General features: G+C 60.4%; 2 protein-coding genes across 4 annotated transcripts in view; one reads left to right on the forward strand and one right to left on the reverse strand.

The window, feature by feature from the left end:
• LOC116797607 overlaps positions 1-3032 on the forward strand; it is a 7353-nt gene extending 4321 nt beyond the window's left edge. The window contains exons 2-3 of the mRNA XM_032709309.1: positions 619-1389; positions 2290-3032. Of these exons, the coding sequence (XP_032565200.1) occupies positions 619-1389; positions 2290-2444 (926 nt within the window). The 3' untranslated portion in view covers positions 2445-3032. The remainder of the gene's footprint in view (positions 1-618; positions 1390-2289) is intronic.
• Positions 3033-4068: 1036 nt separating this feature from the next.
• ZNF362 (zinc finger protein 362) lies at positions 4069-15891 on the reverse strand. Of its 3 annotated transcripts, none has more exons than XM_032709269.1 (10): positions 15797-15891; positions 13709-13793; positions 11754-11954; positions 9013-9076; positions 8622-8868; positions 8219-8540; positions 7898-8122; positions 5623-5701; positions 5384-5542; positions 4069-5309 (listed from the first exon to the last, which is right to left on the reverse strand). In XM_032709269.1, exons 4-10 carry the CDS (start codon positions 9073-9075, stop codon positions 5193-5195), a joined length of 1212 nt encoding a protein of 403 aa, XP_032565160.1. In that variant the 5' UTR covers position 9076; positions 11754-11954; positions 13709-13793; positions 15797-15891; the 3' UTR covers positions 4069-5192. The 3 variants fall into 3 exon arrangements, with proteins under 3 accessions (XP_032565160.1, XP_032565161.1, XP_032565159.1); XM_032709270.1 differs by lacking the exon at positions 11754-11954 and adding an exon at positions 13904-13930 and having other exon boundaries at positions 7898-8088; positions 15797-15869; XM_032709268.1 differs by lacking the exon at positions 11754-11954 and adding an exon at positions 13904-13930 and having other exon boundaries at positions 15797-15869.
• Positions 15892-16764: the final 873 nt, after the last annotated feature.

Here is a 16764-nt window from a genome sequence, read left to right on the forward strand (position 1 = left end):
TCCCCAGATTGCAGACAAGGGTGGGTGCTGAGGCCGGGGTTTGTCCCTGAATTTTGGGGACGTGCCATGGGCGCTGAGGCTGCAGTTGGGGGGCACAGAGTGGGAGCTGAGGCTGGGATTTGTCTCTGAATTTTGGGGACACAGAGTGGGCACCAAGCCTGGGGTTGTCCCCAGTTGAGGGGGACAGGGGGTGGGCCCTGAGGTCAGGGTTTGTCCCCAAATTGTGGATAAGGGGGGGTGCTGAGGCGAGGTTTGTCCTCGAATTTCAGGGGACTCTGGGACTGTAGTTTGTCCCCAAACTGGGGACCAGGAATGGGATGTGAGGCCAGGGTTTGTCCCTGAATTTTGCGATCACAGGGTGGGCACCAAGGCTGGGATTGTCCCCAGTTGGGGGGACATAGGGTGGGTGCTGGGTCCGGGGTTTGTCCCCATTTTTGGGGCACTGGGGCCAGGATTTGTCCCCATTATTTGGGCACTGGGATCGGGGTTTATCCCTATTTTTGGGGCACTGGGGTCAGGGCTTGTCCCCATTTTGGGGGCACTGGGGTCAGGGTTTGTCCCCATTTTTGGGGCACTGGGTCTGGGATTTGTCCCCATTTTTTGGGGCACTGGGGTCAGGGCTTGTCCCCATTTTGGGGGCACTGGGGTCGGGGTTTGTCCCCATTTTTGGGGCACTGGGGTCGGGGTTTATCCCTATTTTTGGGGCACTGGGGTCAGGGTTTGTCCCCATTTTGGGGGCACTGGGGTCGGGGTTTATCCCTGTTTTTGGGGCACTGGGGTCAGGGTTTGTCCCCATTTTTGGGGCACTGGGGCCGGGGTTTGTCCCCATTTTGGGGGCACTGGGGTCGGGGTTTGTCCCCATTTTTTGGGCACTGGGGCCGGGGTTTGTCCCCATTTTGGGGGCACTGGGGTCGGGGTTTGTCCCCATTTTGGGGGCACTGGGGTCGGGGTTTGTCCCCATTTTTGGGGCACTGGGGTCGGGGTTTATCCCTATTTTTGGGGCACTGGGGTCAGGGTTTGTCCCCATTTTTGGGGCACTGGGGTCGGGGTTTGTCCCCATTTTTTGGGCGCTGGTGCCGGCGCTGCCCCCGCCGCCCCTGCGCCGTGTCCCAGCGGCATCGCCGTCGTTGTCGCCGCAGCTCAACCACAGCCAGGAGGATTCGAGCCGCTGCTCCGACAACTCGAGCTACGAGGAGCCGCTGTCGCCGATCTCCGCCAGCTCCTCCACGTCCCGGCGCCGGCAGGGGGAGCGGGACCTGGAGCTGCGGGACATGGAGCTGCCCGACGTGCACGGCCGGGACCTGCCCGGGCTCGGCCACCGCTTCCTGCCCAGCGAGCCCAGCAAGTGGAACGTGGAGGACGTGTACGAGTTCATCCGCTCCCTGCCCGGTGAGGAACGGGATGGGGACAGCCCCGGGAATGGGATGGGGTGGGATGGGATAGGGAACAGCCCCGGGAATGGGATGGGATGGGGACAGCCCCGGGAATGGGATGGGATGGGGACAGCCCCGGGAATGGGGTGGGATGGGATGGGATGGGATGGGGACAGCCCTGGGAATGGGATGGGATGGGGTGGGATGGGGTGGGATGGGGAACAGCCCCGGGAATGGGATGGGATGGGGAACGGCCCCGGGAATGGGATGGGATGGGGTCTGCTCAGGGAGGACATCAGGAGTGGAGATTGGGGGAACTGCTCAGAGAGATCACCAGGAATGTGGGCTGGGGGGAATTGCTCGTGGAGAACCCCATAAGTGTATTTTTGGGGGGGAATTGCTCATGGAGAAGTCTGTAAAAAATGTATTGGGGGGGATTTACTACATGGATAACCCCCTAAACATGTTTTTGGGGGGATTTACACACAGATAACCCCATCCATATATTTGGGGGGGATTTACTGCCTGGTAACCCCATAAATATATTTTGGGGAGGGATTTACACACTGCCAACCCCATACATACATTTTGGGAGGGGGGATTCACTCAGAGATAACCCCATAAACATATTCCTGAGGGGGAATCACTCCCTGATAACCCCATACCTGTATTTTTGGGGGGGATTTACACACTGCCAATCCCATACATACATTTTCAGGGGGGGATTCACTCAGAGATAACCCTCTAAACATGTTCCTGAGGGGGAATCCCACACTGCCAGCCCCAGCCATCCATTTTTTTGGGGAGAATCCCTGCCCCCTCCCTCCCTCCCGGGGGGTGATGAGCTCCCAGCTGACGTTCCCTGCCGGCATTCCCGTTCCCTGCTGGCATTCCCGGGCTCTCCCGGGCTCCGCAGGCTGCCAGGAGATCGCCGAGGAGTTCCGGGCGCAGGAGATCGACGGGCAGGCGCTGCTGCTGCTCAAGGAGGACCATCTGATGAGCACCATGAACATCAAGCTGGGCCCCGCCCTCAAGATCTACGCCCGCATCAACATGCTCAAGGACTCCTGAGCCGGGGGGGGGAACCCCAAAAACACCCCCCGACCCCCCCCCCGGGACTCCCAAACCACCCCCGGGGAGGGGCTGGGGGAGGGGGAGACCCTTGTGAGCACAACCCGAGCCCGGGGAGCCCCCGGGTGTGTAAATAGCCCGTAGGTCTTAGAGCCCCCCCCTCACAGTCTGGGGGGTCACCCCCTCTTCTCCGGCAGGGAGTGGGGGGTCCCCATGTCCCCCCTGTGCCCCCCACACCCCCCCCAGTCGGCAGGGCCAAGCAGGATGGTTGCCTTAATGTGAGCCCCCCTCCCCCAGCTGGGATTGGGGGTCCCTGGAGGGGGGGGTTGGACCCTCCCCCCAAAAGGGGCTTGGGGAGGGGTGGGGTTCACACCCCCCCCCCACGCTGGGCCGGTTTGGGGGCACCTCAGTACAGGATGGTGGGAAGGGGGGGCCCCCCGGGCAGGTCAGAACCCCCCCACAGCCCCTCCACCCCCCGGCCCCCGCGGCCTTTTTAAGAAAAGAAAAGGAAAAAAAAAGGAAAAAAAAAAAACAAACCGGCCCCTCCCCCCCCCGGGCTGGATTTTGGGTTGTTTTTAATAAACACGGAAAAAAACAGAGAAAAATGGATTTCCCTCCCTCCCCTTTCCTTCCTTTTCCCCTGGATTCCCTGTGAGGCGGCACCACAGAGATGTCCCCAAGTGTCACGGGGGGGGTGGGCACAGGGCTCGTGCCACATCCCCTGTGCCCCAGGGGGAGTCCCTGCTGACCCCAAATGTGGGGGGGTGGGGTCACAGAGCCTGTGGTGACACTGGTGACCCAAAGTCCCAGCACCTGGGGGGGCACAGGGGACCCCAGAGGAAGGGAGGAGGACAGGAGGGGACACCCCCTGGAGTGGGGGTGACACATCCCTGGATCTGAAGCCCGGGGTGGGGTGTCCCAGGGGTCACCTGGATGTGGCACCTGTGCTCAGGTGTCCCCAGGTGGTGGCCCTGGCAAGGGACCCACCATGGTGACACATCCCCGGGGCTGGTGGCCCTCGTGGTGACACATCCTTGGAGCTGGTGGCCGTGGGGGTGACCCCGAGCCGTGTCCCTGGAGGTGGCACCCACTGTGACATGTCCCTGACACTGGTGGCCACAGTGAGGTGCCCCCAGAGCTGGTGGCCATGGTGAAGTGTCCCCACAGTGGTGACCACACTGGGCTGTCCCCAGACCTGGTGTCCCCAGGAGTGGGTCACTGGGGTCACTCACACTCCCAGGACCAGGACCTGGTGCCCCCCTGTGTGTGGCACTGCCACCCCCTCCCTGGGACACTCTGGGGACACCCCACCCACGGGGGGTGACCCCCAGCTCCACCCTCCCCTGCTGCCACCCCACAGGGACCCCCCAGGCTTTGTCCCCAAACGTCCCCAAAGTGCTGCCCCCCCAATGTTTCCCCTCCCCCCCAAAGACCCCCCACGTTCATTCATTCCCGTTTTGTTCTTTTTTTTCTTCTCTTTTATTCTCTTTTTTTGGAAAGGGGTTGGGGGGGTTCCCTCCTTTTCCACACCACGAGGCCGTGCCCCCCCCCCAGCTTCTCCAGGAACCACAATGCAGGATTTTGGGGGGGGGGAGGGTGGGAGGGGGAGAACAGGGCAGGGGCAACTGTTTTTATCCATTTTCTCCTCTTTTCTCTCTTTTTTTTTTTTTAACCTTTTTTTCCTCTTTTTTAATAAGGTACCAACTAGATCTAGGGGGGCCTGGCCTGGCTGGGCAGCAAGGAAAATAAAAAAGCCCCAAAATTTTGGGGTTGGGGGAAGGAGAGAAAAAAGGGGAGGGGGGTTAAGTGTATAAGAGGCTTATTTACACAGTATTAACATGCTGACAAAAAAGGTTACAATATTGATATCGTACAACATCGAAGGGGGAAATAATGGGGGGGTAAAAAAGAACTGGGGTAAAAATAATGGGGGGGGTAAAAAAGAACGGGGGTTAAAAATTAATAAAAGGTAAATAAAACACCCTGAAAAAAAAAAAGAACAATAAAAAAAAAAAAAAAAAAAGAAAAAAAAAAGAAACGCTGAGTTAAGGCTTAAAAAGTGTATAAAAAATAACACAGTTAATATCCAAAATGAACCAAAAGGTACAGAATATAGATGAGGTTTGGGGGGTGACCCCCCAGGCTCTATACAGGGGGTATGTACAGGCAGGCACAAGGCAAAGCGGTGGGACCCCCCCAGGCCCCCCAAAAGCGGGGCTGTGGGATGGGGGGGGTCCAGCCCCGGGGGGACGCAGCTCTGCCCTCGAAAGGGACCCCAAAAGAACACAAAAAAAACCCCAAAATGGTTAAAAATCAACCCCAAATGGAGGCGCTCGGGCCCAGAGTCCGTGTGGGGGGGAGGCAGTGGGACCCCCCCCCTCTGCTCCCCCTCCTCCCCCAGCTGCGTTTTCGCTCCGTCCACGGTTCGGTTTTGGGGTGAACTTCTGGTTTTTTTAGCAGCACCAAGTTCTTGGCCAATAAATATATATATATATTTGTATCCAAAAATGAGGGGGGGGGAATGGGGGCTCTGGCAGGGGGCAGGGGGGACGCCCCCACCCCCACTGCTCCTCCCCCCTCCGCCTCCCCCCCAAAAATAAAACCAAACCGCAGAGATTCAAAGTGCTCTGAAACCGTCTTTGGGTGTCACCAAACCTGCGGGGGCACGGCCCGCGGCGCCAGGGGGGCTCCTCCTCCTCCTCCTCCTCCTCGTGCTGGGGGGGTCCTGCTGCCACCCCCCCTCCCCGCTTAGATGAGGGAGATCCGTACGGGAATGCCGGGGGACTCCGTGCGCTGCGGCGAGTGCTGGCTGACCAGGTGCTCCACCACCGTGTGCTTGGACATGTGCTTCATCAGATAGGTCTCCTGGGGAAGGGGGCACAGGGGTCAGGGGGGGCCCGGGGGGCCGCGGGGGGGTCCGGGGTGCCCCCCGTGCTCACCGAAGTGTAGGCACGGCCGCACATGCTGCAGCAATAGGCCTTGGCGTGTTTGATGGCGTGGGCCGACAGGTGGATCTGCAGCGAGGCCGAGTCCGTGTAGGCCCGGTAGCAGTTGGGGCACTTGTAGGGCTTGTCCTTGTTGTGCTGGCGCTGGTGGGACTGGGGGGACACGGGGGGGTCAGGCAGGGCTGGGGGGACCCCTCGGTGCCACCCCCCTGCCCCAGGCCCCCCGCACTGACCTGGAGGTTGGAGAGCTGGGTGAAGGCCTTCTCGCAGCCGGGGTGGGGGCACTTGTAGGGTCTGTCACCGGTGTGGATTCTGGGGACGCACAGACACCCACGTGGGGTCACGTCACCGCCCCACCACCACCGCGGGCACGGGGGACATGGGGACATTGGGGACATCGGGGACATCGGGGACATCAGGGACATGGGGACATTGGGGACATGGGGGACATGGGGACATTGGGGACACTGGGGACATGGGGGACATGGGGACATTGGGGACATCGGGGACATCAGGGACATGGGGACATTGGGGACACTGGGGACATGGGGACATGGGGACATCGGGGACATTGGGGACACTGGGGACATGGGGACATGGGGACATTGGGGACACTGGGGACATTGGGGACATGGGGACATGGGGACATGGGGGACATGGGGACATGGGGGACATGGGGACACTGGGGACACTGGGGACATGGGGACATTGGGGACACTGGGGACATTGGGGACATTGGGGACATGGGGACATGGGGACATGGGGACATGGGGACATTGGGGACACTGGGGACATGGGGACATGGGGACATGGGGACATTGGGGACATGGGGACATGGGGACATGGGGACATGGGGGACATGGGGACATGGGGACATTGGGGACACTGGGGACATGGGGACATGGGGACATGGGGACATTGGGGACACTGGGGACATGGGGACATCGGGGACATGGGGACATTGGGGACATGGGGACACTGGGGACATGGGGACATCGGGGACATCGGGGACATGGGGACATCGGGGACACAGGGACATCAGGGACATGGGGACATCGGGGACATTGGGGACATGGGGACATCAGGGACACAGGGACATCGGGACATGGGGACATCGGGGACACGGGGACATCGGGGACATCGAGGACATGGGGACATTGGGGACACGGGGACATCGGGGACATCGGGACATCGGGGACATGGGGACATGGGGACATCAGGGACACGGGGACATCGGGGACATGGGGACATCGGGACATTGGGGCTCCAGGACAGGAGAAAGGAGGGGGCTGTGGGGGGCTGGGAGATGGGACAGGATGGAGGTGCTGGGGACAGTGAAGGTGGGGAGGATGGGCGTGGTGACAAGGGTGAAGGTGGTGAGGAGGGACTGGCACAGCACGGACACATGACTATGGCAGGGTCAATGAAGGTGGTGAGGATGATGAGGATGGTGGGGATGACAAAGACAGTGGAGACAGATTGGTGTGGTGGGGAAGATGAGGGTGGTGAGGATGAGGGTCACAGGGAGGATGAAGGTGGTGAGGATGGACTGACACAGCACGGACAGATGACCACGGTGGGGTCAATGAAGGATGAGGAGCGTGGTGGGGATGAAGAAAGCAGTGGGAAGGAGCTGGGTGAAGATGGAGGAGCACAGAAGGGACAATAAAGGTGCTGGAGATGATGAGTGTGGTAGGGAGGAAGAAGGTGGTGGGGACAACGAAGACACTGAAGGCTATGACGGTGGTGAGGATGATGAGCACAGTGGGGATGACAAAGGTGGTGGAGACCATGGAAGTGCTGGAGATGATGAGTGTGGTGGGAATGATGAAGGCCATGGGGACAGTGTTGGGGGGATGAGCATAGTGAGGTAGGGGTGACAAGTATGGTGGAGACTACTGAAGGTGCTGGAGACGACAAGAGGGACAATGAGCATGGTGGGGATGATGAGTGTGTTGGGGATGATGAAGGTGGTGACAATGAGTGGGTTGGGGATGGTGAAGGTGCTGGGGATTATGGAAGTGCTGATGAGTGTTTTGGGGAGGATGAAGGTGCTGGAGATGATGAAGGTGCTGGGGATAATGGTGGTGGTGAGGATGATGAGTGTGTTGGGGATGAGGAAGGTGCTGGAGATGATGAGCATGGCAGGGATCATGGTAGTTGTGACGAGTGTGTTGAGGATGATGAAGGTGTTGAGGACGATTAGTGTGTTGAGGATGATGAGTGTGTTGGGGATGAGGAAGGTGATGAGTGTGTTGAGGATGATGAAGGTGTTGGGGATGACGAAGGTGCTGATGAGTGTTTTGGGGAGGATGAAGGTGCTGGAGATGATGAGTGTGGTGGGGATGGTGGTGGTGATGATGAGCGTGGCAGGGACGAAGGCGGCAGGGGGGCCAACGGGCACCATAAAGCAGGGCAGCAGAGCCACCAGTGCAGGGTTCACGGCTGCCCCCTCCACGGCCAAGGGGGCTCCCCGAGGGTCCCCCAGCCCTCCCGAGGGTCCCTCACCGGGTGTGCTGCTGGAGGTGGGACAGCTGGCGGAAGGACTTCTCGCAGTAGGAGCAGTGGTAGGGTTTGACGCCCAGGTGGATCCGCAGGTGCTGGGCCAGGTAGGAGGCGTTGGCGAAGGACTTGGAGCAGTGGGGGCACTTGTGGGGCTTGGCCTCCGTGTGCGACTTGGAGTGGATCTGCATCTCCGACTTGGTGAAGAACGTCAAGGGGCAGACCTTACACCTGGAGGGTGTGGGGGAGAACCCCGCAGGGACCGGGCTGGGGCGGGGGTCGCCCCGCCAGCGCCCCGGCCCCCACGGCAGGCGGGAGGGTGCCTACCTGTACGTCTTGCCCTCTTTGGCCGTCTCCCCCGAGGCCAGGATGGGGTAGGGCACCACCAGGACGGGCGGGCCCGACGGGTTTTCCGCCTTGATCTTCTTGCGGCCCCGCTCGGCCTTGGGCGCTCCCAGCAAGCCGTGGCCCTGGATTGTCTTGATGGAGTCGAGGAGGGGGGGGCTGGTGATTCCTGAGATTAGGGTGGGCGAGGAGGCGATGAGGCGGCTCTGGCTGGTGGAGGTGGGGGTCGAGGGCGTGGTGGTCCCGGTTCCCGGGCTGGACTCCGAGGTGCTGACGGCGGGCGCGCGGGACGCCAGCCCCAACCCTGGCGAGGGGGAGGACAGGGGAGGTGGGGGCTCTGGGGGGGCCCCCTGTGCCCTCCTGGCCCGGGGGGCCCCCGTGGTACCTGTGACGGTGCTGGTAGCCGGCCGGGCGTGCAGGGCCACGTCGGGCTGGGGCACGGCCTGGGGGTGCAGCCCCGGCACCTGCTGCAGCTTGGGCAGGGACATGATGGACTGGCTGCTCTCGGCGGGCGAGGGGGGCACCAGGAGGGGCTGCTGGGAGGCCACCGAGGTGGGGGGCAGGTGTGGGGGGCGGATCTTCTCCGCCATCAACTGCTCCTTGATTTTGTTGATCAGGACCAGGTTGTCCAGCTGAGGGGGGGGAAGGCAGAGAGGTGGGTCAAGGCACAGGAACCGGGACCCCCGGGACACCCGGCCTCCCCCTGGGCTTCCCCCCCCCCCCCCCGTGTCCATCCATCCTTCCTCCTCCCCAAAATCCCACTGTGGGGGTCCTACCTGGCTGGGCATGGTGGGGGGGGGCGGCCAGAAGTAGGGGTTGTTGAAGCGAGGCTCCGCCATCCTGGGGAGAGAGGGGGTGGTTATGGGGCATCGCCGGTCCCCGCACGGACCCCCTTCCCTCCCACCTCCCTCGGGGGGCTCCGACCCCCCCAAACCAACCACTGCCCCCCAGGAAGCAAGACCCAGGCTCTGAGCAAGGGCAGGGAGTGGGCAGGGCTGAGGAACCCCCCATGGGCATCTTCCCAAATGGAAATTCCTGCAGGATCAGGGAGACACCTGCCTGTCTCCGAGACCCCGAAACACCAGCGGATGCAATTTGGGAAAGGGGGAAGGCTGACATTTCAGGGAGAAAGCTTAGGATATCTCCCAAGCTCTGGAGGTATCCTTCCCATCCAGGAGGGGTTAGAGGTGGACAGGACACTGCTGTGGGAGATGGCAAATCCCAGCTGAATTCCCCTTCAAAACCCCCCCAAAGGCGAGCGAAGCCCCCGAGAGCGGCTGCAGCAGGGCCGGGAGATTTATGGAGACGCTTAAAGGCGTTGGGGAAATTAATTCTAAATCCATTCTCAGTAACAGGAAGCAGCTGGAAGGGACAGCAAGGGGGTGATCCCAGCAGAACGGCCCAGCATGACCAGGCACTGCCAGGCAAATCCCCCCACAGGGGCAAGTGGGAAAGGCTGGGATGGATGGGAGGGGTCCCACAGGAGCTCCCACTCCAAAATAAACCAGGCCATGGCCGGGATCCCGGGAGAAACTGGAGCAGCGTGTGTCCCCAGAAGCCCTGGGGGTGGCAGGATTTGGAGGCAGTGGGATTTGGGGGTGATGAGCCTTCCTCTTCCTCCTCCTCCTCCTCATGCTCACTGCCTCAGGTTTCAGTCAGACCCTGAGCTCTCCACAGCCCCAGAGAAAGCGACTCCTTCAGCATCCCAACAGCCTGAAGGAACTGTGGGATTCCCCCCACTTTTTGGGGGGAAACTGAGGCAGGAAGAAGGGAACCCCCCATCACGCTCCAGAGCAGGACGGCACAGGCGCATTTCTGGGGAGTCGGGGAACAGGAGCCATTTCCCACGGCAGACCCCAACCCCAGCTTTGGGAATTGCCCTTCCCAACCCTGACCTGCTCCAGATCACCTCCCCACTGCACCAAATGTTGGGTTTTCCAAGTGGAAGCGGTGCCGGATCCTGGCAGGGCGGGCAGAGCCGGGGTCCCGCTTGGTGCCATGGGATGGGAATTCACTGGGAATATGAAATGCACCTTCCCCCCCAGGTGTTTTGGGTAATTACATATGTACCCACAGGCCGCCCACGCCGTGCATTTACCCCCTGGCTACATATACACACATATATACATATACATATATATATAAGATCCCTTGGGACCATGAGCATGGGATGAGCGACTCTGGTGCCGGCACAAGGGGCTGGGCATTGGGAAGAGGGGCCAAAAGCGGAGCTGGAAGCAGGGAACCCCTCATGATGTGGAGGCAGGAGGAGCACAGGCAGAGGGTTCCGAGCCCCCTCGGCACAGCCAAGCACCCGGCACCGACCCCCCCCCAATTTCAGCACCGACCCCCTGCCCCGGCGCGGCCGTGGGAAAACAGGAAACTGGAGCTATGATTAGAAAAGGGAATTTTGGAACTGCTCCCCCATCCCAGCAGGTGCCCCTCGACCTCTGTCCTTCCCATCCGTCCATCTGTCCCGCTCCCTGTCCCGCCAGGAGCCGACAGCAGCACCCCCACGGATGAACCCCGGCCATGTGGCCCCCAAGCCACGAGCAGGACACGGCACAGACCCCCCGCCGGACCCAGAACCCCCCGTGCAAAGCTGGACAGGGGCTGCAAAGCCACGGAGGGTATTTTGGGGAGAAAAGCACAAATATCACGTGTTTCCCCGCCCCCACCTGGGGAGGGCTGGCTAAAGAAACGAGGAGTTATTGGTAGAAGCAGCGTGCTCGGAGCTGGATGAACAAGAGGGAAGAAATGGTCGGCATTGCCAAAACAATGATCCAAATCCCTGTTCCTGTCCCGGTTTCGTGTGGTAAATCCCGCGGTGTTTGGTCGGGAACGGCGTCCCCCCTCTCCCGGGGCTGGGGGAGGGAGTGGGAGAGGGGAGAAAGCAGATGGAAAAATATAGATATGTATATATATAAAAACTCCCTTTTTTCTCTTTTCTCAGCTAACTATGAAAAATGGAAGCTGACATGCAGCAAAGGCGGAAAAAAAGGAAAATCCATTAAAATGGAAATTGTGGAGGGTGGGGAAATGCGGCGGCGCATCTCTGCGGGGCACGGGGGCGGCAGGGCTCTCTGTGCCCCCGGATTTTGGCTGGGCAGGGGGAAACCCCCCTCTGGGTAACATCTCCAGTGGCGTGGTCCCAACCACGGAGGGAAGAGCCCAGCATCCTCCACAGGCACCGGATTTGGGTGCTGAGGGGATGGCAAAGTTATCCCAGGGGACGAGGAGGGTGCCCAAAGCACAGTGGGGACCCAAGCGGGAACGAGGGATGTGGGAAGAGCAAGCGGGAAGATGCGCAGAGCCCCAAAAGCAGGGGCTGAACCTCGGATTGCCACGGCATCACCGCTCTGCCAGGCACCGGGGGGAAGCGGCAGCACCCTAAAGAGACCAAAAGCCTCCTTCCCGTGGGGAGGGAAGAGCGGGAGAAGCCGGAGAGCCGGGGCCGGGGGTGGCGAGGGGAGAGCGGGGGCTGCGGTGCCGGAGCCGTCAGGTGGTTGGTACTCACAGGGTGGCCTCTGGAGCCAGGTGGGCGCAGCTGCCTGGGGAGACGTGTCGCTGAGGCTCCAGATTGATGGGAGGTAGATGATGGCACGGGTGGGCACGAGCTCACTAGAGCCTTCCAACTTCCTACCCAACTGCCGCTAAGTCAAGCTACAGTTCTCTAGGGAACGCCTCTACCTTGGCAGCCCTCTCTGTCTCGCCTTCGCTGAAATAAAAAGAAACAAGAGATTTCTTTTCACGGCACCGCCGGGAGAAAAGGGGAAGCTCAAGGGGCAGCTCAAGGGGCAGCTCAAGGGGCAGCTCAAGGGGCAGCTCCTGGGGCCCGGCGAGCGACCACCGACCCAGCACGGCTGGAAAATGGGGGGGCTGGGAGGCAAGGGGAAGGGTCTGGGGGGCAGCAGAGCAGCACTAGGTGGCTCAGCGTGTCCTCGACGCCGAGCGTGGTGTCCCCCCGAGTGTCCCAGCGAGGGCACCAGGGCACAGCTCCCGCCTGCCCTCCCCGTGCCAAGCGGCGAGCGCAGGAAAGCCGGCGGCGGCCCGAGACGGCGCGGTGGGCGAGAGCCAAGCAGGGGGAGGTCCCCTGAGTGTCCCCCCACCCAAATCCCACACCGGGGACAGTGACACCGAGTCCCCGGGCCAGAGAACCCAGCTCTGCCCTGCGCTGTGCCTCAGTTTCCCCCCAAAACACAAGGCCCCCCATAAGAACAAGTATCCCTGGGGTTTGCCTGGAGCAGGAGGGGTTTTGGAGGGAAAGCCCATCCACAAACCCCCCCACATGCCAAAGCCACCGGGGTGGGAAGCAGCATCCGGCCCCATCCTCAGGGAAGGCACATCCCTTCCCGCCCCGACCGCGCTCATCCGGGAGGGATTCACCCCGCAGCCGAGGGGGCAGGAGGCCGGGAAGCAGGAAGGCCAGGAGAGCCCCGAGCCACGGGGGGCTCGGGGAGGGGGTGGCCCCGCGCCGCAAGAATTCACCCAAGATGGAACCAATTAAAGCCCCAGCTTCCGCCCCCCGAAGGGCCCTGGGCTGGGGCTTCTCCTCCTTCTGCATTTCCAGCAAAACCAACCCAAAACAAGCCCTCCAGGCCAGGCCGGGGGGTCTCCGCGTGGCAAAGGGGGTGTGCGGGGCAGGGTGAGGAGCCGAGCGCTGGCGGCAAGCGGGAGGGGGGGCAAAGCCATGCTGGGGACCACCACGGGGTGCCCAAGTCAGGGGGAGGCCCCCCCAAAAGGCAGCGTGACCCTGAATCCGCGGGGGGGGTCATGTCACCCACCGAAGGGACACGGGGACAGCCCGCGGGGAGCCCGTGGGGGTGACGCTCACGCCAAACACGGGGCACGCGTTCCACCAAAACACACCAGAGCGGGGGGTCCTGCTCCCCCACACCCCAAACAGCCCCTTCGAGGAGACCGGCGAGGCAGAGGCAGCGCCCACAAACCAGTCTGGGGGGCAACCAACACCCCCTCCAACCGGCAACGGGGGGTGACAGCACACGGGGACACCGAGGCACGGGCAGGGTTCACCCCAAGGGGGGAGCGGACGCGCCGGATCCAACATGCACTTGTCGTGACATCGCACCCACCTCCCGAAAATCCACAATTTTAAGGGAAGAAAACATGAGGAGGAGGGGGGGGCCGAGGAAGAAAATGATTATTTCAGGCGTATAAAGGCACGTTTCTTAAAAGGGAAACATCGAGGGGTCTTATTTACGCTGGGAGTGGGCAGGGGGCAGGCAGGGAGCCTCCCCAACCCCCCCCCAGAACCCCCTGCCCCTACTTGTACATAAATATATATATCCACACGTAACACCTGGATTGTGGTGTGCATATATACATTATTTCCACCAGCACACAAACGCATGCACCCTCAAGTCCTAACGCTATTCCAGCATGGAAACACACAGAAAAAACAGGGATTTTTTTCTTTTTTTTTCCCCCTCCATCCAGCCCACCGATGCCCACCTCTGCGAGTACTGGCGTTGCTTCCCCTTATCCGCGTCCATCTCCAGCTCTAGCTGAGACCGGGTGCCGCACGTGGGGCGTTTTTCTACGGGGGGACAAGGAGGAGGACAACTTCACACACCCCGAACCCCCCGCCAGCCCCCGGCGCGCGAGATCCCACAGCGGAGGAACAAAAGCGAAGCGGCTCCGACCTACCCGACCCGTGGGAACGTGGGGTTTTGCCTGAAAATAGAGAGAAAACAACAAAAAAAAAAAAAAAAAAACAACACAAAAAAAAAAAACAACAACGAAAAAAAAAACGACAAAAAAAAAAGGAAAATAAAAAATAATAAAAAGAATAAAAAAAAAAAAAGTGGGTTTTTTTTTTATAGCCCCCCGCTCACCCCCAAAAGCTGTCGGGAAAAGCCGAGGGGAGGGATAGGGGAGCTGGCTGGAAAACTGGGGGGTGAAATCCATCCCCTCGCCCTGGACCCTCCGCCTCTCGGCAAACTGCACGCCGGGAGGGACTTAAAAAACTTTTTTACCTCGCTGCTAAAATATCACTTTATAATCTCAAAAGGCCTCGGGCTCGAAGCCGCTTTCGCCTGCTCCGTCCCGGCCGGGCTAAAAAACCCGGCTGCCATCCCAAGCACCGCGGGGCCGGGGGGGAAAAATAACCCGACAAGGAGCATCCTCCAACCTTGAGGGGAGAAAAAGAAATCAAAAGCATCAAATTCAGCATTCCTGGGTTCGAAGCGTTGTGGCCACACAGGCTCTAAGCTCCCCCCCCACCCCCGACTTCAGGCCCCCCGACGTGGCCGGGAGATTATGGATGTATAAATAGTATATGGCTAAATATATGTTGGAGAGGGACAGACAGACCTCTGGGACACGGCCACGGAAATTTGGGTCCCTCGCTAAAGCTGCCGCATTCCTGCCAAAAACGCCATGAAAAAAAAGAAAATACACCCCCCCCACCTCCCTCTTAGACCTTCCAGCCAGCGAGACCACTTTTCTAGACAAAACCGGTTAATGCGGAAAAAAGCGAGGGAAAGGCGGAAAAGAGGAAGGAGAAAAGGAATTAAAATGGTGAAAATCAGAAGAGTGGTGATTATGGTGATGGGAGTGATAATATTCAGCCCCTGCGCTGCTTCTGCCACCCCCCCTGTAAGCAAAAAAAAAAAAAAAAAAAAACCGTCAGGAAAAAGCCGTGAATGCACTAAAAAAAAAAAAAAGCAGAACGCCCCCCCCCAAAAAAACATGTAATATCCACAAAAATAGGTACGTTCGGCTGCAATTAACTTTTCCATTAGACCATCCAGAGGGAGAGAAATAGGGAAAATCCTGGAAAATGGGTATTTTCCTCGATGTCCCCCCCCCTCCCCCTTTTTTTCTCCCTCTTTTCCTTCTTCTTCCTGCTTGGAGTGGTCGGGGAGGGGGGGGGGAGGTGGAATAATGATAATAATGGGGGGGGAAAAAGGGGTGGAAAAAGGCGAAGTTTGGTTAAGTGAAGTTGAAATCCTCAATCTGGGAGGGGATTTGGGGGGTGGGGGGGGTTGCCAGACAAAAAGGCCGGGAGATGGGGATGGAAGGGGGGGTTTGGGGAAAGGGGGGGGGGTGGCCCGGCTGGGTGCTCCCCCCCCCCTCCATCCGCCGCCTCTCCCACATTCTCAGACGTTTTTATTAAAATTCGCAGACAAAAGGCAAACAAAAATGGCAGCCCCGGCTTATTTTTAAAACGCTAGGACGGGGACGCCATGTTCTGCAGGGCTGAGGGGAGGGGGAAGGGGGGGCGAGGGGGGGAAAAAGGAGGGAAAAATTTTGAAAAAAAAATTTGATTTAGGCGAAAAACGAATAAAAAGCAGCGCGGGGAAGGGGGGGGGAGCGTGTGGAGGAGCCCCCCACACACATACACACATACACACACACACAGCTCGCCCCCGGGGTGAGGGGGTTTTTGGGGGGTGGCGGTGGAAGGGGGGGGAGGTTGAGGCGTTTCGGAGAAGGGAAAGGGGGGGGGGGAGAAAAGGGAGGGATGAGGGATATAAAAAAAAAAAAAATAAAGCGGGGGGGGGGAAGGTAAAAAAAAAAAAAAGACACTTCCTATACCGACAGCCATGGTGCCCCGCCGTCCCGCCGGCTCCGCCGCACGGAGGAAGATGGAGCCCCGCGCCGCCCCCCCGCCGCCGCCCCCGCCCCCGGCCCGCCCGGCCCCGCCACCGCCACCGCCACCGCCCGCCCAGGGCCGGGCCCGGCCGGGGCACCGGCGAGGGGGCTCCGCGGGACCCCCGAAGGTACGGGGGGGCTCCCGGGTCACGCAGCCTCCCCAGACATCCCTCAGCACCCCCCCCCAAACCTCCTCAGTGTCCTCAGAGCTACCGAACCTCCTCAGCCCCCGAAACCGCCTCGACCCCTCGGTTCCCTCAGCCCCCTAAAACCTCCTTGGCCCCTTGGTTTCCACAGCCCCCAAAACCTCCTCAGTCACCCAGACCTCCTTGGCATCTCACTTCCCTCAGCCCCCCAAACCTCCTCAGTGTCCTCAGAGCTACCGAACCCCCTCAGCACCGGCGGGGGTCCCCAAACCTCCTCAGCCCCCCGAAACCGCCTCAACCCCTCAGTTCCCTCAGCCCCCTCAAACCTCCTCAGCCCCCTAAAACTCCTCGGCCCATTGGTTTCTGCAGCCCCCTAAAACCTCCTCAGCCCCCTAAAACTCCTCGGCCCCTTGGTTTCCATAGCCCCCAAAACCTCCTCAGCCACCCAGACCTCCTTGGCACCTCACTTCCCTCAGCCCCCCAAAAGCTTCTCAGTGTCCTCAGAGCTACCGAACCTCCTCAGCACCGGCAGGGCTCCCCAAACCTCCTCAGCCCCCCGAAAACGCCTCAACCCTTTGGTTCCCTCAGCCCCCCAAAACCTCCTCAGTGTCCTCAGAGCTACCAAACCTCCTCAGCCCCCGAAACCGCCTCAACCCTTCAGTTCCCTCAGCCCCCTAAAACCTCCTCAGCCCCCTAAAACTCCTCAGCCCCCTTGGTTTCCACAGCCCCCAAAACCTCCTCAGTTGCCCAGACCTCGTTGGCACC

The sequence above is a fragment of the Chiroxiphia lanceolata genome, chromosome 22 (genome assembly GCF_009829145.1).
Source record: "Chiroxiphia lanceolata isolate bChiLan1 chromosome 22, bChiLan1.pri, whole genome shotgun sequence".
Lineage (NCBI taxonomy): Eukaryota > Metazoa > Chordata > Aves > Passeriformes > Pipridae > Chiroxiphia > Chiroxiphia lanceolata.